General features: G+C 34.1%; 1 protein-coding gene across 1 annotated transcript in view; it reads left to right on the forward strand.

Moving 5' to 3' along the window:
• LOC149800204 (large ribosomal subunit protein bL28m-like) overlaps positions 1 to 24,766 on the forward strand; it is a 158,231-nt gene extending 133,465 nt beyond the window's left edge. Inside the window, exons 6-8 of the mRNA XM_089959775.1 lie at positions 17,991 to 18,123; positions 19,538 to 19,565; positions 24,152 to 24,766. Of these exons, the coding sequence (XP_089815901.1) occupies positions 17,991 to 18,123; positions 19,538 to 19,565; positions 24,152 to 24,209 (219 nt within the window). The 3' untranslated portion in view covers positions 24,210 to 24,766. The remainder of the gene's footprint in view (positions 1 to 17,990; positions 18,124 to 19,537; positions 19,566 to 24,151) is intronic.
• The last annotated feature ends 580 nt before the right edge of the window (positions 24,767 to 25,346 follow it).

Consider the following 25,346-nt stretch of genomic DNA (forward strand, 5'->3'; position numbering starts at 1 on the left):
GTACTGATATATTTGTGTAGTGATACCACGTACTGATACATTTGTGTAGTGATACCACATACTGATATATTTGTGTACTGATACCAAATACTGATACATTTGTGTACTGATACCACATACTGATACATTTGTGTAGTGATACCATGTACTGATACATTTGTGTAGTGATACCATGTACCGATACATTTGTGTAGTGATACCACATACTGATATATTTGTGTACTGATACCACATACTGATACATTTGTGTACTGATACAACATACTGATACATTTGTGTAGTGATACCACATACTGATACATTTGTGTAGTGATACCATGTACTGATACATTTGTTTAGTGATACCATGTACTGATACATTTGTGTAGTGATACCATGTACTGATACATTTGTGTAGTGATACCACATACTGATACATTTGTGTAGTGATACCACGTACTGATACATTTGTGTAGTGATACCACGTACTGATACATTTGTGTAGTGATACCATGTACTGATACATTTTTGTAGTGATACCATGTACTGATACATTTGTGTAGTGATACCACGTACTGATACATTTGTGTAGTGATACCACATACTGATACATTTGTGTAGTGATACCACATACTTATACATTTGTGCAGTGATACCATGTACTGATATATTTGTGTAGTGATACCATGTACTGATACATTTGTGTAGTGATACCATGTACTGATACATTTGTGTAGTGATGCCACGTACTGATACATTTGTGTAGTGATACCACATACTGATACATTTGTGTAGTGATACCATGTACTAATGCATTTGTGTAGTGATACCACATACTGATACATTTGTGTAGTGATACCATGTACTGATACATTTGTGTAGTGATACCACGTACTGATACATTTGTGTAGTGATACCACATACTGATACATTTGTGTAGTGATACCACATACTGATACATTTGTGTAGTGATACCATGTACTGATACATTTGTGTAGTGATACCATGTACTGATATATTTGTGTAGTGATACCATGTACTGATACATTTGTGTAGTGATACCACATACTGATACATTTTGTGTAGTGATACCATGTACTGATATATTTGTGTAGTGATACCATGTACTGATACATTTGTGTAGTGATACCATGTACTGATACATTTGTGTAGTGATACCATGTACTGATACATTTGTGTAGTGATACCACGTACTGATATATTTGTGTACTGATACCACATACTGATACATTTGTGTAGTGATACCACATACTGATATATTTGTGTAGTGATACCATGTACTGATATATTTGTGTAGTGATACCACGTACTGATACATTTGTGTAGTGATACCACATACTGATACATTTGTGTAGTGATACCATATACTGATACATTTGTGTAGTGATACCACATACTGATACATTTGTGTAGTGATACCATATACTGATACATTTGTGTAGTGATACCATGTACTGATACATTTGTGTAGTGATACCACGTACTGATATATTTGTGTACTGATACCACATACTGATACATTTGTGTAGTGATACCACGTACTGATATATTTGTGTACTGATACCACATACTGATACATTTGTGTAGTGATACCACATACTGATACATTTGTGTAGTGATATCATGTACTGATACATTTGTGTACTGATACCATGTACTGATACATTTGTGTAGTGATACCATGTACTGATAGCTTCAAAGTGGTTACTTTTTACAGTAATTAATGAGCTTAAAATACTCTTTGCCAGCTTCATTTTTAGTCACTGTCAATTCAAAATGACCAGTATATTAAAATACTGTTTGTCAGCTTCATTGTTAGTTACTGTCCATTCAAAATGACCAGTATATTAAAATATTTTCCCTATGATATGTTTCATCTTTTGCACTAAAGAAAAAAAGTGAGGTGTGGTGTGAGCTTGTCATTGGTAGCAAATCAACTCCTTTAAAAATAAATTTGGCAAAAGCAATTGGTGGTCAGTAATATAAGACTGATGTTAATTTGACTCAAAACAAAAATATTACGACAATGTCATGATACATGTAGTAGTTATGAACATGCTTCCCACCATCACCCATTAGTGGCATGCAGTAGGAATACCACGTGGTAAAAAAAACCTCACGAATGCAACTAATATTTCCCCCGAGATGCTTCAAATGATGATGATCTAGCTGAAATGGTCTTGGAGTTGTTAAAAAGAGTATGATTTGTATGATAATGTAAACCTTGTATTTTATGGATTTTACACTTTTTAACTTTCTTTCTTTTTCATGCACTGTTTTTGGAATACCTTATCATACTCAGCACTGTTTTGGAATACCTTAACGTACTCAGCACTGTTTTTGGAATACCTTATAATACTCAGCACTGTTTTTGGAATACCTTAACATACTCAGCACTTTTTATGGAATACCTTAACATACTCAGCACTGTTTATGAAATACCTTAACGTACTCAGAACTGTTTTTGGAATACCTTAACATACTCAGCACTATTTTTGGAATACCTTAATGTACTCAGCACTGTTTTTGGAATACCTTAACATACTCAGCGCTGTTTTCGGAATACCTTAACGTACTCTGTGCCGTTTTCAGAATACCTTAACATACTCAGCACTGTTTTCAGAATACCTTAACGTACTCAGCACTGTTTTCAGAATACCTTAACGTACTCAGTGCTGTTTTCGGAATACCTTAACGTACTCAGCACTGTTTTCAGAATACCTTAACGTACTCAGTGCTGTTTTCGGAATACCTTAACGTCCTCAGCGCTGTTTTCAGAATACCTTAATGTACTCAGCACTGTTTTTGGAATACCTTAACGTACTCAGCACTGTTTATGGAATACCTTAACATACTCAGCACTGTTTATGAAATACCTTAACGTACTCAGAACTGTTTTTGGAATACCTTAACGTACTCAGCACTGTTTTTGGAATACCTTAACATACTCAGCACTATTTTTGGAATACCTTAACATACTCAGCGCTGTTTTCGGAATACCTTAACGTACTCAGCGCTGTTTTCGGAATACCTTAACGTACTCTGTGCTGTTTTCAGAATACCTTAACGTACTCAGCACTGTTTTCAGAATACCTTAACATACTCAGTGCTGTTTTTGGAATACCTTAACGTCCTCAGCGCTGTTTTCGGAATACCTTAACGTACTCAGCACTGTTTTTGGAATACCTTAACGTACTCAGTGCTGTTTATTCATGATTATGAGGATGAGCCATTAACCCCTATCTCAAACTTTTCTCACTTGTGCAAATATTACGATCTACCTCCTTTGGCACAAAAAAAATGTTTCCAGTTGGCCAACCCAGGTAACAAAATTTTAAAAAACAAATAATAATAATAATAATAATTTCCCAATTTAAAATAAATCCCAACATTTGTGCATCTAATTAAGCCAGTTTAGCCAAGTACTTGAAGTGCTTAGTACATTATATATACTGATCATTATAACACAGTTACTTGAAGTGCTTAGTACATTATATATACTGATCATTGTAACATGGGTACTTGAAGTGCTTAGTACATTATATATACTGATCATTGTAACACAGGTACTTGAAGTGCTTAGTACATTATATATACTGATCATTGTAACACAGGTACTTGAAGTGCTTAGTACATTATATATACTGATCATTATAACATGGGTACTTGAAGTGCTTAGTACATTATATATACTGATCATTGTAACACAGGTACTTGAAGTGCTTAGTACATTATATATACTGATCATTATAACATGGGTACTTGAAGTGCTTAGTATATTATATATACTGATCATTATAACATGGGTACTTGAAGTGCTTAGTATATTATATATACTGATCATTGTAACATGGGTACTTGAAGTGCTTAGTATATTATATATACTGATCATTATAACATGGGTACTTGAAGTGCTTAGTATATTATATATACTGATCATTGTAACATGGGTACTTGAAGTGCTTAGTATATTATATATACTGATCATTATAACATGGGTACTTGAAGTGCTTAGTATATTATATATACTGATCATTGTAACATGGGTACTTGAAGTGCTTAGTACATTATATATACTGATCATTATAACATGGGTACTTGAAGTGCTTAGTATATTATATATACTGATCATTGTAACACAGGTACTTGAAGTGCTTAGTACATTATATATACTGATCATTGTAACACAGGTACTTGAAGTGCTTAGTATATTATATATACTGATCATTGTAACACAGGTACTTGAAGTGCTTAGTATATTATATATACTGATCATTATAACATGGGTACTTGAAGTGCTTAGTATATTATATATACTGATCATTGTAACACAGGTACTTGAAGTGCTTAGTATATTATATATACTGATCATTATAACACAGTTACTTGAAGTGCTTAGTATATTATATATACTGATCATTGTAACACAGGTACTTGAAGTGCTTAGTACATTATATATACTGATCATTATAACACAGTTACTTGAAGTGCTTAGTATATTATATATACTGATCATTGTAACACAGGTACTTGAAGTGCTTAGTACATTATATATACTGATCATTATAACACAGTTACTTGAAGTGCTTAGTATATTATATATACTGATCATTGTAACACAGGTACTTGAAGTGCTTAGTACATTATATATACTGATCATTGTAACACAGGTACTTGAAGTGCTTAGTACATTATATATACTGATCATTGTAACACAGGTACTTGAAGTGCTTAGTACATTATATATACTGATCATTATAACACAGGTACTTGAAGTGCTTAGTACATTATATATACTGATCATTGTAACACAGGTACTTGAAGTGCTTAGTACATTATATATACTGATCATTGTAACACAGGTACTTGAAGTGCTTAGTACATTATATATACTGATCATTGTAACACAGGTACTTGAAGTGCTTAGTATATTATATATACTGATCATTAATATAACATATACAATATTTTAAAAATAAAAATAACAAATACCTACCTATCCTAATTTTAAAACCAGTGCAATAGGCAATGCACATTTTTTTTGGCCTTACATGTATTTTTTTATTGGCTAACACGGTCCAATAAATCATCCCCAAACCTGTACTGATACTTGTGAATGGTTGTGGACTAATCTCACCAAATTATTAAATCATACAATATCAGTGTACATTTTAAATTTCATGGCTACATCCATCTGTTCCATCAGACAGAGCAGCCAATCCAATACAACTGTAACTCATTTGCTCATTTTTTAAAATTTCATTTGCTATGGTAATGTGACACAATTCTAGCATCCATTCATTTGTCATTTAACTGTCTCATGCATCTAGAAAACAAGCATCTATACATAACTGTTTCAAATTACCCATTATGGTAGAAATTCTAAATGGTGACAGAACTATAATTGTTATATTCTATGTGGCTATGTGGATTACAGTTGTCAAACTAGGTCCATGAGAAATGCCAGTGTATGAAATGTACACTGATGCACTGCAGACAGATTTGTCTGCAACAATTGCATAATTGAATGATTATTTGAGATCAATCCCAGACCATCCATCAGTATCTGTACTTGTTTGAGTATGTGTAACTTTGGAAAATCATGTTTTTTTGAAAGTAAAAATATTAAAACATTTTCAGAAAATTTATAATATCACAAGCCCAACATATTTTGTACAAATGATTTAAGGTGAGTCGATTATGAAAATTACATTATCATTTTAAGAAAAATATATTTCACTAACTTACATGAATTCTGTCAGCATGTTAAATGTATATAATGAAATAGAGGAAAATGTGGCTAAAGATGAAAAAAGCCAAGAAACTATGATGCAAAAAAGTAAATTCCCTCCTGTAATTTGTGGACCAAACTGTCTGTTGTAATATTTCACACAGTTGTTTTAACAGACTGAGAGTCAAATCAGTTCCATGCAGCACCGGAGTAGCATACACAGTGTGGAGGAAAAAAATGTGGTGACTTCTTACACTTTGATTTCCAAACATATATCCATGTTCTTTGTTTGCAATCTACTTCATTGTGTCAGGGCAAGTTTTCTCTGCAAGGAACACAACTCCAAAAGTGTTAATGACTTTCAAATTCAAAATATGCTCTGAAGAGTTGACTCCCTTAAATCACACTAGCATTGGGCATTTTCTCCAAGAAAAATAGACAGTTGTGTTTCCCAATGTATTCTGCCAATTAAAAAATCTTAAACTTTTTTAATTTACAAAAAAATTAACCAAATCTGGATCATTGATTTTGTTGGTTTGTACAAATAATAATGCATGTTTATTTCAATAATCAGAACTTCGATTACTATAATTGAGAAGGTTGCTTTTGAACTAAGCAGACTAAGGCTGGCCTGGATGGGTATCAAACCCTTGATCCTTAGGTTACAAATCTGATGCTCAACCAAGCTAATGCAGCTCCCACAAATTTAGTGAATTCCAATAAGAAAGATCAAATCGGAGTTAAAACTAATGCGACCTTCCAGTTGCTTCAGTAAATCATTTTGCTCATGCTCTTTGTTTTCATGCCAACAGATATTTATTAATGAAACTTCTGAATATTTTTATTTTTTAAATAAACTTCAATCCCATTATAATATTAGATTTTTGAGCACCTAACCCTATATGCATCTTTCATACTCTCAGTGTTATACATTAATGGGATAACCATCTTTCATACTGTCAGGGCTATATATGAATGAGAAAGGCATCTTTCATACCATCAGGGCAATACATGAATGAGAAAGGCATCTTTCATACACTCAGGTCTATACATGAATGAGATAGGCATCTTTCATACTGTCAGGGCTATACATGTATGAGATAGGCATCGTTCATACTGTCAGGGCTATACATGAATGGGATAAGCATCTTTCATACTGTCAGGGCTATACATGAACAAGAAAGGCATCTTTCATACCATCAGGGCTATACATGAATGAGATAGGCATCTTTCATACTGTCAGGGCTATACATGTATGAGATAGTCACCTTTCATACTGTCAGGGCTATATATGAATGGGATAAGCATCTTTCATACCATCAGGGCTATACATGAATGAGATAGGCATCTTTCATACCATCAGGGCTATACATGATTGAGATAGGCATCTTTCATACCATCAGGGCTATACATGAAGAAAGGAATCTTTCATACCGTCAAGGCTATACATAAATGAGATAGGCATATTTCATACTATCAGGGCTATACATGATTGAGATAGGCATCTTTCATACCTTCAGGGCTATACATGAATAAGAAAGGAATCTTTCATACCGTCAGGGCTATACATATATGAGATAGTCATCTTTCATACATTCAGGTCTATACATGATTGAGATAGGCATATTTCATACCATCAGGGCTATACATGAATGAGATAAGCATCTTTCATACTATCAGTGTTATACATGAATGAGAAAGGCATCTTTCATACTATCGGTGTTATACATGAATGGGATAAGCAACTTTCATACTGTCAGGGCTATACATTTATGAGATAGGCATCTTTCATATTATCAGTGTTATACATGAATGAGATAGGCATCTTTCATACACTCAGGTCTATACATGAATGAGAAAGGCACCTTTCATACCTTCAGGGCTATACATGAATGGGATAAGCATCTTTCATACTGTCAGGGCTATACATGAATGAGAAAGGCAGTTCTTTCATACCATCAGGGCTATACATAAATGGGATAGAAAATGGGTGCATGTCTTTCATGCTATTAGGTTTATGCTAAAAAAAGAGGTAGGCACACGTCTTTTATGCTGTCTTAACTATTCCAAAAAGAGATAGGAATGCATCTTTCGTGCTCTCAGGACTATGCAAAAAATAGATAAGCACACATCTTTCATGTTATCAGGACTATTCTGTAAAGATACAGACCTATGTCTTTCATGCTATCAGTGGTATCCTGGTTTTTGATAGGTGTCTCTTTCATGCAATCAAGGATATACTGGAGAGAAATAGGCACACGGGTTTCATGCTTTCAGAATCATCATGAAATGTGTGTGTGATTTACATCTTGAATGTAGCTTTAACAATTTCAGTTATATTGCTATGACATCTGCAGTGTGGCAGTTTTTAGTGATGTCTGTCACTGGGGCATCATGCCTCAAAAATGTAGCATCTTGTTCTACCCAGTCACATTATCTTGACAAAAGGCTGTCCAGTGCTAACACTGACCTCTTAATGCTGAGTACCAAGCATTTGGGAGCTGTTAGTACATTTTTATAAGTCTTTGTTATGACTTAGCTGGGGTTCAAACCTGTGACCTCCAACATCTGAGGCAGATGCTCAAACCACTTAGGCCACTGGAGTAGTGATAATGAAACGAGATAACCTTATGTCTTTCATGGTGTGAGTCATTTTCAACTTCAGAATCAATCATGCTGAAACAAGATTTTTTTGGTGAAACAAATATAGAATGAGTAGTTGCAATTGCATGGAACTATTGTTTCAATGACAACTTTTCTGTCAGTCGTACCGTTAGTCATATCTTAGAAATAGCCAATGTTGTCTGAGTACATTGTGGGTTGGTTTTTTTTGTGGTGCAAATAAAAATAACTGGTGAACAAAATTTATGAATTTTCTATGCCAACATATATCTGATGCATGTTTTTTTTTTAATTATCTCTCACAGAAATAACCAAAGTAGTCCAAATGGCTATCAGCACTATACTGAAATGATTTAGGGACATTTCAAGATATCAGGACCACACTTTAAAGAGATGGACATGTGTCTTTCACACTGTCTAAATCTCTTGGAGATGGAGGGTACAACATTAATGTCCTGTAATAGCTGTATTGCACACATAACCCCTCTAGCCATACTTACTAACAGGGTGTGCCCTCCTGAATAAGGTACATGAATTTTGCAAAGAATGTACTATAAGTGATCATGTATAGCATGAAACTTTATTACAACAAAATTAGACTCAGATCAAACAACTCTAATGCAAACTGTATAGACCGAGATCTACCAATTCTAATGCAAACTGTTTTGACCCAGATCTGCCAACTCTAATGGAAACTGTTCTGACCCAGATCTACCAACTCTAATGCAAACTGCTTTGACCCAGATCTGCCAACTCTTTTCTGACCCAGGTCTACCAACTCTAATGCAAACTGTTCTGACCCAGATCTACCAACTCTAATGCAAACTGTTTTGACCCAGATCTGCCAACTCTAATGGAAACTGTTCTGACCCAGATCTACCAACTCTAATGCAAACTGTTTTGACCCAGATCTGCCAACTCTTTTCTGACCCAGATCTACCAACTCTAATGCAAACTGTTCTGACCCAGATCTACCAACTCTAATGCAAACTGTTTTGACCCAGATCTGCCAACTCTAATGGAAACTGTTTTGACCCAGATCTGCCAACTCTTTTCTGACCCAGGTCTACCAACTCTAATGCAAACTGTTTAGATCCTGATCTACCAACCCTAATGCAAACTATAGACTGAAATCTACCAACTCTAATGCAAACTGTTTTGACCCAGATCTACCAACTCCAATGCAAATTGTTTAGACTTGCATCTACAAATTTAGCATAATGAACTGATAGATCATTTTCTACATTATTTTACTTACCACGCATACTCTTATACAAGTTGCATCCAAGTGCTAACAATACTGACTCAGATCTGTTGGCAGTTGGATTGCACATATACATGAGCATTTATGGTATTACTTTCATCAAATGGCATAGAACCTACTTGTTGGCATATTATTCCAGGGTTGATCTGGGTCTTTGCTGTCTGCATTAGCTCTCACTTATACAGAAGTATATGCAGTATTATTTATATCAAATGACACAGACCCTAATTTGTTGGTACAACTATTCCAGGGTATATCTGGGTCTATACTGTTTTGTACGCAAATGGTTGTATGAGGATTATAATTCTGTTCAAGGTGAGACTATTATGAAAAACCACACGGTGCACCGAAAATTAATATAATGCTTTCAAATCATATTAAGGATTATCAAGATAGGTTTCATTGACTGCCTCATTGGGGCCCCGAGTGGCCGAGTGGTCTAAAGCGTTCTTCGTTACGGATCACTGCCATCTCACCGCTGTCTGCGTGGGTTCGAGTCTCGGATTCGGCTAATGTGGGTATGTGAGAAAGCTTGCCAGTAGCTTCTCGTGGGTCGGTGGTTCTTTCCCGGGTTTTCCCGGGTTCTTCCTCCACCATTAATACTGGCCGCCATGTATAGCCAATCGCGTGCTGAAAAATGGCGTTAAACCCAACAACAACAACAACAACGACTGCCTCATTGTTTCGTGGGAAAAGGCACTTAACTCCCAAGGTTTCATAGACTGCCTCATTGTTTCGTGGGAAAAGGCACTTAACTCCCAAGGTTTCATAGACTGCCTCATTGTTTCATGGGAAAAGGCACTTACCTCCCAAAGTTTCATTAACTCTCATTGTTTCGTGGGAAAAGGCACTTAACTCCCAAAGTTTCATTAACTCTCTCATTGTTTCGTGGGAAAAGGCACTTAACTCCCAAAGTTTCATTAACTCTCTCATTGTTTCGTGGGAAAAGGCACTTAACTCCCAAGGTTTCATAGACTGCCTCATTGTTTCATGGGATAAGGTACTTACCTCCCAAAGTTTCATTAACTCTCTCATTGTTTCGTGGGAAAAGGCACTTAACTCCCAAGGTTTCATAGACTGCCTCATTGTTTCATGGGATAAGGTACTTACCTCCCAAAGTTTCATTAACTCTCTCATTGTTTCGTGGGAAAAGGCACTTAACTCCCAAGGTTTCATAGACTGCCTCATTGTTTCATGGGATAAGGTACTTACCTCCCAAAGTTTCATTAACTCTCTCATTGTTTCGTGGGAAAAGGCACTTAACTCCCAAAGTTTCATTAACTCTCTCATTGTTTCGTGGGAAAAGGCACTTAACTCCCAAGGTTTCATAGACTGCCTCATTGTTTCATGGGATAAGGTACTTACCTCCCAAAGTTTCATTAACTCTCTCATTGTTTCGTGGGAAAAGGCACTTAACTCCCAAGGTTTCATAGACTGCCTCATTGTTTCATGGGATAAGGTACTTACCTCCCAAAGTTTCATTAACTCTCTCATTGTTTTGTGGGAAAAGGCACTTAACTCCCAAAGTTTCATTAACTCTCTCATTGTTTCGTGGGAAAAGGCACTTAACTCCCAAGGTTTCATAGACTGCCTCATTGTTTCATGGGAAAAGGCACTTACCTCCCAAGGTTTCATAGACTGCCTCATTGTTTCATGTGAAAAGGTACTTACCTCCCAAAGTTTCATTAACTCTCTCATTGTTTCATGGGAAAAGGCACTTACCTCCCAAGGTTTGATTGACTGCCTCAGTGTTTCATGGGAAAAGGCACTTACCTCCCAAGGTTTCATTGACTGCCTCAGTGTTTTGTGGGAAAAGGCACTTACCTCCCAAGTCTGCCATTTCAAAAGTAGTTACAAAAAGAACCATTTCATCATGTCCAGCATAATTCTCAACAAAAGATGGATGCAACTTTACTTACTCAGTTCATATACTGATGTCGAAAGTTTTTCTTTTAATTTTACAGAACTTTTGGAAGATTATTTTAGTGCATATAGTTGGTACTGCAGATAAAAAAAAGCTCTGAACTTACTCATTTCCTTTTAAGAAGGTTTTCATATCTGCCAAATGACAGATTTACTTAAAATAACTGAATGTTTGCTGACAATTGTGTCACATTATCAGTGGTCATGTGACTGTAGATAACTATCATGTTCCTTCTTGATGCTCTTTTCTCCCCATAATGCACCAGACTGATGAAGAACTACCAACCAGTCACAGCAGTTCTGCCAAAGTTTCCTTACTAGACATTAAAGATATGACATAACAGATGTAATAATTATGTTGTTGACTGTGAGACATCTGTTTTCCTTGTCATTGGCCTATGATATTAGCTTGCCAGTATAGGCCAATTTCCTTGTCACTGGCCTATGATATTAGCTTGCCAGTATAGGCCAATTTCCTTGTCATTGGCCTATGATATTTGCTTGCCAGTATAGGCCAATTTCCTTGTCATTGGCCTATGATATTAGCCTGCCAGTATAGGCCAATTTCCTTGTCATTGGCCTATGATATTAGCTTGCCAGTATAGACCAATTTCCTTGTCAATGGCCTATGATATTAGCCTGCCAGTATAGGCCAATTTCCTTGTCATTGGCCTTTGATATTAGCTTGCCAGTATAGGCCAATTTCCGGTGAATAATTGCATGCAGCAACTATCCTTAAATGGTCATAGAAATAACGAAAAATAAACAGACATATTATATCCATGGAAACATAAATATAAACACCATGTCTATGGAAACATATAAATATAAATACTATATCTATGGAAACATATAAATATACAGACTATATCTATGGAAACATATAAATATAAATACTATATCTATGGAAACATAAATATCAATACTATATATATATGGAAATATAATCAATATAAAGACTATAGCTATAGAAATATAATCAGTATAACAACTATATGGAAATATGTCAATATGCATACCATATCTAAGGAATATATTGATATACAGACCATATATAATGAAGTGTATTGATATACAGACCATATCTAAGGAATATATTGATATACTGACCATATCTAATGAAGTATATTGATATACAGACCATATCTATAGAAATATATTTATATACAGACCATATCCATAGAAATATATTGATATACAGACCATATCCATAGAAATATATTTATATACAGACCATATCTATAGAAATATATTTATATACAGACCATATCTATAGAAACATAATATACAGACCATATCTATAGAAATATATTGATATACAGACCATATCTATAGAAATATATTGATATACAGACCATATCCATAGAAATATATTGATATACAGACCATATCCATAGAAATATATTTATATACAGACCATATCTATAGAAACATAATATACAGACCATATCTATAGAAATATATTGATATACAGACCATATCTATAGAAATATATTGATATACAGACCATATCTATAGAAATATATTGATATACAGACCATATCTATAGAAATATATTGATATACAGACCCTATCTATAGAAATATATTGATATACAGACCATATCTATAGAAATATATATACAGACCATATCAGACCATATCTAGAAAATATATATACAGACCATATCTATAGAAATATATTAACATACAGACCATATCTTTAGAAACATTAATATACAGACCATATCTATAGAAATATATTAACATACAGACCATATCTATAGAAACATTAATATACAGACCATATCTATAGAAATATATTGATATACAGACCCTATCTAAAGAAATATATTAATATGCAGACCATATCTATAGAAAGACATCAATATATATATATATATATATATATATATATATATATATATATATATATATATATATATATATATATATACACACACACACACAATATCTTCAAGGGGAGCTGCAGTGGCACAGTAGGAAGTGTGCCAGACTCGTGACTAAAAGAGTGTTGGTTCAAAACCCACCATCAAACCTGAGTCTGAGTCAGCTACAGTGGTGTCCTTGAGCGAGGCACTTTACTTTCAATAGCCTCAGCACTATCAAACCTACTTGTGTTGACGTGCTGTAAAGTACCAAACCATATCAGGGCAATTATATCAATATAGACTATATTTAGGGAAATATATCAATATAGACTATACCTATGGAAATATATTAATATACCGGTAGACTATATCAATGGAATTATATCAATATAGACAATATCTATGGAAATATATCAATATAGACTATACCTATGGAAATATATCAATATAGACCATACCTATGGAACTATATCAATATAGACTATATCTATGGAAATATATCAATATAGACTATATCTATGGAAATATATCAATATAGACTATATCTATGGAAATATAATAATATAGACTGTATCTATGGAAATATATCAATATAGACTATATCTATGGAAATATAACAATATAGACTATATCTGTGGAAATATATAAATATAGACTATATCTAAGGAAATATATCAATATGTATATAACATTTAAATGCAATAATGCAGTATACATAACAATTCCTAAGCATCTAAATAATTACACATATATGTATAAATAAATCAATATACATGCCATATATGCAGAAATATAGCTATAACTGTTTCAAATCACTGCAGCAAGGACCATCTTTTCGGTCCTTATGTCAACAGTAATCCAGTTATTGTGCTGCAACTGTAGAATATTACGAACACTGATAGAATGGAAAGTGTGGAGATTTGACCATTCTTCCTTTCTAATTTGCAGCCAGCAATAAAACTTTCTACAAAGGCAACCCATACCTTGAAGGCATCATAAAATCCTTAATGTTTGTTTTGCTAACACCCAAATAGTACCTGCACCCACCTCAGATTCATTTTTAAGGCAATTACAATAGAAATTTGGCTAAATACTGAGCTCCAAGATACAAGCCAAACCCCAAGGGGGCGCAATAAACTAGACCATGTTGTACCACAAGTGCTTCACCTTGTCATTGTTTGATGTAATCACCTTTATTACTTGCATCTGTTGGATTTTCACATCAACCTTAATATTAACAGCGATATTATATTTTATACAAGCCTCAGTTAGTATCGATTTCAACATCCTCTTTCTCTACTTTTGATGTTATTTTAATCCAAATAGCATGGATTAGTGGACATAAAAATGATTTCCCTTAGTGCTTAGTGAATTTTTATTTTTATTTTCCCCCGAGAACATAAATGTCTATTATGACATGACCTGTTCGGTTTAATTGTAGAACTAAGATTTCATGATTAAGGTCCATCATAGAACTTGTGTGAGTTTTATTAGATTTTAATGGGGACACAGAGAATTTTTTTTTCTTATTTGGAATTCCTTGAATGTTTGCAATACAGAACATAATAAAAGTGTAAAATGACACTTAGAACAAGACACTCAAGAGAACCTGACCAGATTTTTCCTAACATTTTCAACATTTTTCCAAAGATTGAGATTTTACATTATCTTGCTTAATGTTTTTGTGAAAAATATTATGATTTTAACGTCGGTAAATTTAATATGATGAATGAAATTCTCGGATTTTAAAATTGAAAACTTTGCAATAACTGGATGTTTTAAAAATGAATGGAGCCATCATTCAAATACGAGGACAGGTTCTGATTTTCCAAAGAGATAAACCAAAACTAGTTTATTGAAAATACAGGATATCATGACTCTGTTTTAAAACTTCATGCATGTTTAATGTTCAGAGGAAAACAAATCACAAATCTCACCCAAATAACAAGATATTTAAAAATCTCAATATATTGAACAAAGATTTGCAACATTTAATGAAACTGGACCCAAAAGCACTATGCATTTCTTTTTCTCAGAAAGATTTGAGTACAAAAGGAAAATTTACACCAGGCATAGGGGCCAGTTACTCAACTGCTGATTTCATGAACCTCTTCCAACATAGTAAAATAACTTCTTCTGGGCAATTTTAGTTACATGATAACATTACAGTACACTCAAAAAATCTCTCAATATTTTTGTTTTTAAATTATCACTTAAGAAATTGATATCAACTCCTGTAAAGTGCCAGACATGTTTATTTAACCAGATCTTATTCTTTTTGATAATGTCACTACCTCTAATGCTTTAGGAAAGCTGTTACAAGTGTTTAAACCTCTGCATGGGTTCAAGTCTCGGATTCGGCCAATGTGGGTATGCGAGAAAATTTGCCAGTAGCTTCTCATGGGTCGGTGGATCTTTCTGGGGTTTTGCCGGGTTCTTCCTCCACCATTAATACTGGTCGCCATGTATAGCCTATTGTGTGCTGAAAAATGGCCTTAAACCCCACAACAACAACAACAACAACAAATGTTTGATACAATTAGGGATGAAACACTACACCTCTGCCATGTATCAATACAATTCACATTACATAGTCTACGATATGATACATTATCAATACACATCAAATTTGATGGTCTTTTCATCTTTAGAAAGTATGTCAGTGGTGGGATGGTGCTATTTTGTATGTGTTGACAGAGTGGTTGTATTTCTAGTAAGCCAATTACAGACATAGACTTATCATCTGATGTTACCACAGACACTCATCTCTAGCCTGACAATTTTTACCAAAGACCCTCATCTCTATCTTGACAATCCTTTACCACAGACACTCATCTCTATTTTGACAATCCTTTACCAAAGACCCTCATCTCTATCTTGACAATCCTTTACCACAGACATTCATCCCTATTTTGACAATCCTGTACCACAGACACTCATCTCTATCTTGACAATCCTTTACCACAGACACTCATCTCTATCTTGACAATCCTTTACCACACTCATCTCTATCTTGACAATCCTTTACCACAGACACTCATCTCTATCTTGACAATCCTTTACCACAGACACTCATCTCTATCTTGACAATCCTTTACCACACTCATCTCTATCTTGACAATCCTTTACCACAGACACTCATCTCTATCTTGACAATCCTTTACCACAGACACTCATCTCTATCTTGACAATCCTTTACCACAGACCCTCGTCTCTATCTTGACAATCCATTACCACAGACACGCATCTCTATCTTGACAATCCTTTACCACGGACACTCATCTCTATCTTGACAATCCTTTACCACAGACACTCGTCTCTATCTTGACAATCCTTTACCACATTCACTCATCTCTATCTTGACAATCCTTTATCACACTCATCTCTATCTTGACAATCCTTTACCACGGACACTCATCTCTATCTTGACAATCCTTTACCATGGACACTCATCTCTATCTTGACAATCCTGTACCACAGACACTCATCTCTATCTTGACAATCCTTTACCACACTCATCTCTATCTTGACAATCCTTTACGACAGACCCTCGTCTCTATCTTGACAATCCATTACCACAGACACTCATCTCTATCTTGACAATCCTTTACCACAGACACTCATCTCTATCTTGACAATCCTTTACCACAGACACTCGTCTCTATCTTGACAATCCTTTACCACAGACACTCATCTCTATCTTGACAATCCTTTACCACATACACTCATCTCTATCTTGACAATCCTTTACCACAGACCCTTGTCTCTATCTTGACAATCCTTTACCACAGACACTCGTCTCTATCTTGACAATCCTTTATCCCAGACCCTCGTCTCTATATTGACAATCCTTTACCACGGACACTCGTTTCTATCTTGACAATCTTTTCCCTTGCTGAATCTGTCAGTTGTTTGTTCTTTCTTAATCCCATCAACTTGTTTACTCACCAATTACATACATGAGCATAAAAGGAAACATTACAAACTTGTTCTTCACATATGATTTAAGTGCTTGACAGATTATTTAATAGCCACTTTTGTGCAAAGTTGCTCTGGAGCTTTGTACCGCTCTAGTGGCCTAGTGGTTAGAATGTCCACCACAGATGCAGGAGGTCAGGGGTTTGAACTCTGGCTGAGTCAATTTAACTTTAAAAATTTTGCAGTCATATCACTACAATGTCTGCAGTGTGGCAGTTTATAGTGATGTCTAGCACTGGGGAATCTTGCAACAGACATATAGCATGATGTCCCACCCAGTCACATTATCCTGGTACCAGGCTGACCAGTCCTAACACTAACCTCTTAATGCTAAGCACCTAGTGAGGCAGCTGTTAGTACCATTTTTTTAATAAGTCTTTGGTATGACTCAGTCGGGGTTTGAACCCATGACCTTATGTAAATCCTAGGAGGACGCTCTAAGCACTAGGTCACTGGAGCAGTTTCTTTTGCTAAAGACAGACTATGACAGCCATCACTGCATGCTCTTGGTCGGATTCGACTGGCACTGCAAACACTGAGCCAATGTGAGACTGGGTCATTTAGATTTAGATCATACCTAATTATTTTTTCAATACCTTCAGGAGGAGGAGGCAGAATGGATTGGTTTGACGGTTCCCGAAGCTCTGAAGAAGGCAGAGGAAATGCAGGCCAAAAACAGTACCATACGACCCCTTAAAGAAGTCTTTACTGAGGAACTCGTACAGAAACTGCAAGGTTAGAATGATAGTAATGTACTAGTGAAATGAAATAGGTCGCTTTTAATTGAAAATTGAACATTCTTTGTATGCTATCTTCCAAATTGTAGTGCCATATTTTTTACCCTTCACCATGACCCCAATTCTGTGGATGTTTTTTGTTGCTAAATTACAGCACGGAAAGAAGCAAAAACTGTCCATAAACTGAATGCCTCTAGCAAATATGATTCAGATGAAGAAAAACTGTCCATATACTGAATGCCTCTAGCCAATATGATTCAGATGAAGATCAGACAGTAGCCATTTTGTACATTTTGTCTGAAAATAGTGAAAATTGAATGTGACCCATATGTTGATGTAATGTCTCCTGCCAAATATAGTTTCAATCCACAAGTCCTTCAAAATTTATTAAATGGAAATGAAATATGTGATAGGAAGCGACGGGGCTGGACAGATAGAACATGTGTAACACTATATGACCCCTGAGCTGTGAACTGTCACATGATGGGACGGGATGGGACAAACAGGCTTGGGCAACACTATATGATCCCTGACATGACATTAAGGGATTTGATCTGCTAGATCAGGGGACTCAAACATGTCCTATCCAGTAATCTATATTATTGTGGTAAATACTTGCCCTGTCCAGCAAAATTAATTATTGTGGAAAATACTAGTCCTATCCAGTAATCTAAATTATTGTGGAAAGTACTTGTCCTATCCAGTAATCTAAATTATTGTGGAAAATACTTGTCCTATCCAGTAATCTAAATTATTGTAGAAAATACTTTTCCAACAAGTACATGTAATCTAAATTATTGTGGAAAATGTTGTATCCAGTAATCTAAATTATTGTGGAAGTATTTGTCCTATCCAGTAATCTAAATTATTGTGGAAAGTACTTGTCCTATCAAGTAATATAAATTATCGTGGAAAATACTTGTCCTATCCAGTTATATAAATTATTGTGGAAAATACTTGTTCTGTCAGTATTTTTAATTTTGACAATGCAAAGCTGCCACAGGCAGCCAGTTCCGGCATGAAAGTGAATTAATCACATTACAGTGGAATCATTTCATGATATAATGGTCATGTAAACATTTGCATTTTTTTCTCTGTTGTAATGAATGATAATACAAGTTTCCTCTGGATTAGCTTTCCCTCCATCATTGAGCTTGTAAGCAAGATTATATGGTGTGTGTGTCTGTGTGTGAGTGTGTGTGTGTGTGTGTGTGTGCTTCATTCTTTCATATGAATGAAAAACTACATCTTGGAAAGAAATATTGGAAGAGTGACCTTGTGTCTATTTGGATGTTTTTGTAATTTTTTTTTTTTTTTTAAGTTAACAAAGACTGAATTTATTCAGGGCAGGAAAATAAAGTAACCAAATTTGTACAAGTTATACAACATTGTCTTTTTTTTTTTCTTTTCAGAGCAAAGTTTGGAAGATAAAGGTGCCAGGTTAGTATGACTGATGACTACAGTTGGTTTTGGAAGGTGAAGGATTTATTGAATGCACTATGAACACATCTAAACATCAAACTTGTCTTACTTCTTCACAAAAACAAAAAAAAAAAAACACCCCAAGAAATATGGATAATTATCACATTATTGTTTATTATTATTATTATTATTACTGTTATTATTATTGATATAACGAATTAAAGATTTTTTTAAATGTATGCATGATTAAACAAAAGGCATTATCATTCATTTATCTTGCATTTTTCAGGCAAATTTTTGCCATAAATTTGTACTGGGGATGCTGCCTATAATTCATAGATTTTTTTTTTAAAAAATTGATTTTACAAGTTGTATTAAATCACTTTATTCTTTCCCCTCCAGTTAGGAGTAGCATCTTCTTCCATTTGATAAAGATCAGTCTAAATCTTGAAGAAGCTTTTTTCAATTTGGTTTACGTGAGAGTGCTTGCCTGGCATGAATTCAATATACATGTACATCAATGATAATGCTAATTGTTTAGTCTCTTTTCTTTTACACTAAACTGATCACTATTAAAAGTGGTGATCATGTGTTAATAACACATGCTTCACTTTTGGCAAAATAAAAATAAAAAAGAGATCTGTGACAAATTGTCAGCATTCTGTAAACTATAAAGTACAAAGGAGATAGCATAAAAAATGTCAGTGGATGTTAAGTGATAATGTATGAAAGATACCAGTAACACTATGCTGAATCTTTTCTTCCATTCTGAGGTAACTACAACAGATAAAAGCATACAATCTGACCTAAATACAACAGAAAAAGCATACAGTGAACAAAGAATACATCACACAAATGACATATTTGAAACATTTAAAGTCTTGTTCCTTCAATTCTTTTAGAAATGAATCTGAGATTTCTTTATACTAGTGGATAGTTTCAACCCATATCCATTATTACAAAATATGCCTACAGTTTCAACCCATATAAATTATTATGAAATATGCTTACAGTTTCAACCCATATACATTATTATGCAAAATATGCCTACAGTTTCAACCCATATACATTATTACAAAATATGCCTACAGTTTCAACCAATATATTAAAAAATATGCCTACATTTTCAACCCATCTACATTATTACAAAATATGCCTACAGTTTCAACCCATATACACTATAAAATATGCCTACAGTTTCAACCCATATACATTATTACAAAATATGCCTACAGTTTCAACCCATATACATTATTACAAAATATGCCTACAGTTTCAACCCATATACATTATTACAAAATATGCCTACAGTTTCAACCCATATACATTATAAAATATGCCTACAGTTTCAACCCATATACATTATTATAAAATATGCCTAGTTTCAACCTATAGACATTATTACAAAATATGACTACATTTTCAACCTATATACATTATAAAATATGCCTAGTTTCAACCCATATACATTAATACAAAATATGCCTACAGTTTCAACCCATACACATTATTACAAAATATGCCTACAGTTTCAACCCATATACATTACAGAATATGCCTACAGTTTCAACCGATATACATTATTACAAAATATGCCTACATTTTCAACTCATATACATTATTACAAAATATGCCTAGTTTCAACCCATATACATTATTACAAAATATGCCTAGCTTCAACCCATATACATTATTACAAAATATGCCTACAGTTTCAACCCATATACATTATTATGAAATATGCCAAGTGTCAGCCCATATAGATCATGAAATACGCCTACAGTTTCAACCCATATACATTATTACAAAATATGCCTACAGTTTCAACCCATATACATTACAAAATATGCCTACAGTTTCAACCGATATACATTATTACAAAATATGCCTACATTTTCAACCCATATACATTATTACAAAATATGCCTAGCTTCAACCCATATACATTATTACAAAATATGCCTACAGTTTCAACCCATATACATTATAAAATATGCCTACAGTTTCAACCCATATACATTATAAAATATGCCTACAGTTTCAAACCATATACATTATTATGAAATATGCCAAGTGTCAGCCCATATAGATCATGAAATACGCCTACAGTTTCAACCCATATACATTATTTTATTATATGCTCATTTTTTTCTGTTAACTTTACATTGTCAGAATCATGCAGTATTTTACGATATTGAACTTGCGTGCAATTCATATCGAACTCACATGAATAAAGAAACTACTTTTTATTGTAAACAAACAATGGTCACTGATGTCAGTACTTTTGATTTATTTTATTTGTCTGTTGATGAAGTAAACCAACAGAATTAACTAAAGCACCTGTTTCATGGACTGCCACAGACGAGCTGCTTTGCCACATTCTGCATTAACTTTTTGATACAATGTTTCGGACTTAGGCTAGCTATAGATGCCAGACAGGGTCCTTACAAATAACATGCAAGTGACAAGGCATAATCTGTCTTTAGCTGGTAATAAGAATGGCAAAAAATATGCTTACAGTTTTACATCCTGAATTTCCTCAAAATATACTTTCTTAGTTCTGCAAATCTGAATTACACGTCACAGGTTCTCAAGCTTGATTACACATTTCGAAATTGTACTGTAATTTTGTCTATAGTCCAAGTGCAATTACATTCTCCTTAATGCACTCGAAATGAAATAAACCTTATACTCCAGCGTCTTTTTGCAACTGAAAGACTTCATATTTTTCCCACATTATGATTTCAAATATTCAATGGCAGAACAGATAAACACTTGCAGATGTCAAAAAACTGTTCCATCGCTGCTGAAATCCAATGTACTTCATGTAGAATTGGCACGTAAATATAGCCCATGATCACGAAATTTTGTAGAAACAAAAAAATACCAAAATCTATTAATTCCAGATCAAATGGAAAAGTTGTTGCAATGCTCATTCATTCACAGTAGGACTCCAAATTTCAATTTTAAGTAGACAAAACTGCCATTTTCTTTCGAAAGTTATGTCTAGCGAGCAACTAAGTTCAAATTTATCTGAGTGGAGTTATGAGTGCATTAATGTTATTGTTGTGTAATGATGAATATGCATATGTCTATTTAGTTCAGAATACGGCATACATTATATGTACGACTGTTTGTCTCTATTTTATTTTATTATTTGATTAAAAAAAGGAAATATTTATACATTTTTTTTTCTAAGTAATACAATTGTTAAAATAGAATCTTTTATTACGTGTTTGATATTTTTAATAATAAAATTCTACACTAAGGCATGTTTAAACAGCTAACTGTTTACAACTGCAGTTATCCAGGCTGAAGTGGGTAACTGTCTTTGTTTGAGAACAAAGTGTGATGAACCAGAACTGCACAATGAACTTCAATTCAGTGTTCCAATAACACCTGTCACCTACATTTGTTGAAACCAGCTGCTACTATATCAAAGAATGCAATAGTCAAAACTATGAGAAGTTATTTCCTATAAATAATAGGAAATCTGCATAGCATTGATTTGTAGCCTACTGTGAGATACACAGATGGGTTTAATAAATTTGAATATTTTGTTTGATATTTATGAAAATATGCCTGTATTATATGGAAAAAATATAAAAAATACTTTTATTAAATTGTTTTGTGCGAGTGTGTGTGGTTTGGATTTTTAATGTAGCTTTAACAATTTTTCAGTCATATTGCTAAGATGTGTGCAGTGTGACGGTGTATAGTGATGTCTAGCACTGGGGCATCATGTCGCTGACATGTAGCACGATGTCCCACCAAGTCACATTATCCTGACACCAGGCCGACCAGTCATTACACAAGATAAACATTAAATTACACACAATAAAAACTGACAAAAGGATTCAAGTGAGACTATTATAATAAATAAATAAAAATCTCAAATACATGAACAGTTTTATAACAATGAAAATCCTGTAAATATCAAATATCAAGGGCTTTTGTCCAACCAGAATGTGGTTTTAGACCATGGGGGATTTTGTTCTAATCCTTGTCAAGGGATTTCTGACCTTAGGTGCGTTTGTCCTGTAATCTTTGTAAACAATAATCAATACACTGTTAGGATGACACTTGTATCAGTAGTACCATATTTACTTTCATGTTGGGTCCTAACAAAAATGACAAAGATCCTGATCTGCTATTGCATAATGCACCAGCAGATCTGGGTCTATGCAGTTTGTTAGGATAAATAAGTAGAAGAAAAAAATAAACCCTGATCTGCGGGCACATTTTCCCACTGCTGATCAGGGTCTGAGTTGGTTGCAGTTGTATTCAGCTTATAAACAAGTAAAGGTCATATATATTTGCAACTGCTGGCATCTGGACAATCTGTTCTTATTCTCTGGGAGGCATTTCAAGGAATAAAAATGAGACCTGTTGCAGATTTGTTTCAGTCTAGGAGTTAAAGCTGAGATTATTATCTGAATTTTTTTTCATTTGTAGCACTTGTAAATTTTGGCAAGTATTGCCATCTCAGGGTACCACAAATAAATATGTTGGGGGGTGGATGGAGGGGATTTTGAAGATAATCTATACCAATGAAAACAGTTACAGTCCTATTATGTAAGACACATTTTCTTCTTTAATTCTAGTTCCTGGCTGAAGAAGCTGAGCCCCTTCAAGGAACCTGAGGAAGACAAGAAAAACTGATTAACATGAAACAGAAACCCATCAGTCATTTGTATTAAGACAGAAATAAATTATACTACTGAACAAGATGATGGCTGTGTGAATCACTGAAATGGATGACACAACCAAGAAAAGATAAATGTTGCTGAAATCTGATGAAAGACCATGAAGAAAGAAAAAATATTCACCAAGAATTTGAGTTAGGATTGATACAGTTTGATATATGTATATGAAATTAACATTATTTTGTTGTTTTTAAGATAGAAAAGAAAAACAAATTTATGCATCAAAGATACATCATGAATTTGTGAACACTTCTGCAAGACAAGAGTGGGTTTTATTCAAATAAATTGTTGACTGATTCAGTATTTGAGATTAAAAGCAATTAGCCATCTTGATTTTTTTTCTTTTTATGTTTCTTGCATTTTTTTTTGTATCAAGGTAGAAAGCTTATGGAGGCAATAAATAAAATTTAGAATAAAATAACTGTAGCACAAGACAAGATGGAAGTTCTCAAGTTTACTTACTAATCTTGATTGTGTAGAGAGAATGAATAAAGGTTTTGTAGAATTTATAAACTTTTATTTCAATCATTTCTTCACCCAATTTTATATCAACAGGAATTTTTCTCTTCTTCTCAAACATATTTTCATAAGCGTATTACATTCAATTCCTTAGAAGCAAAGATGTTAGAAACACAGCATCAGATAACAAGGATTTTACCTGAATATAATTATCACATACTAATATGACTCCAGGTATTTCCCAGCATCAGTTTTGGGGCTAAATGTGGCCCCCTTTCACACTCTAAAAGGCATTTTTTTTCCCAATCTGAGCATTTCAAATACAGAGAATGAAAGGGAGATACTTAAATAAAATTGTGAAATACTTGTAATTTTATTTTAAAATGACCGCAAGAAACAAAACTAAATCCTAGAAGACAACAGTAATCTTTATTAAACAGAAACATTTCACCATTTAGTCCGATTCCTTACAATTTTCCCAATTCCACTGACCCAAGGTCCAACATTAAAAGACTTCAAAAAAATCCCTGGCCTTTTTGAGACCGCTACCTTCCACAGTTACACCCTTGAGGTACATTCTATAGATCATACCTCAAATGTATGCCAATAGCTGCCATTCAGTCCACCTCAGTTT

Source organism: Sinohyriopsis cumingii, chromosome 5 (assembly GCF_028554795.1).
Source record: "Sinohyriopsis cumingii isolate HCF-2022 chromosome 5, ASM2855479v2, whole genome shotgun sequence".
Classification (NCBI taxonomy): domain Eukaryota; kingdom Metazoa; phylum Mollusca; class Bivalvia; order Unionida; family Unionidae; genus Sinohyriopsis; species Sinohyriopsis cumingii.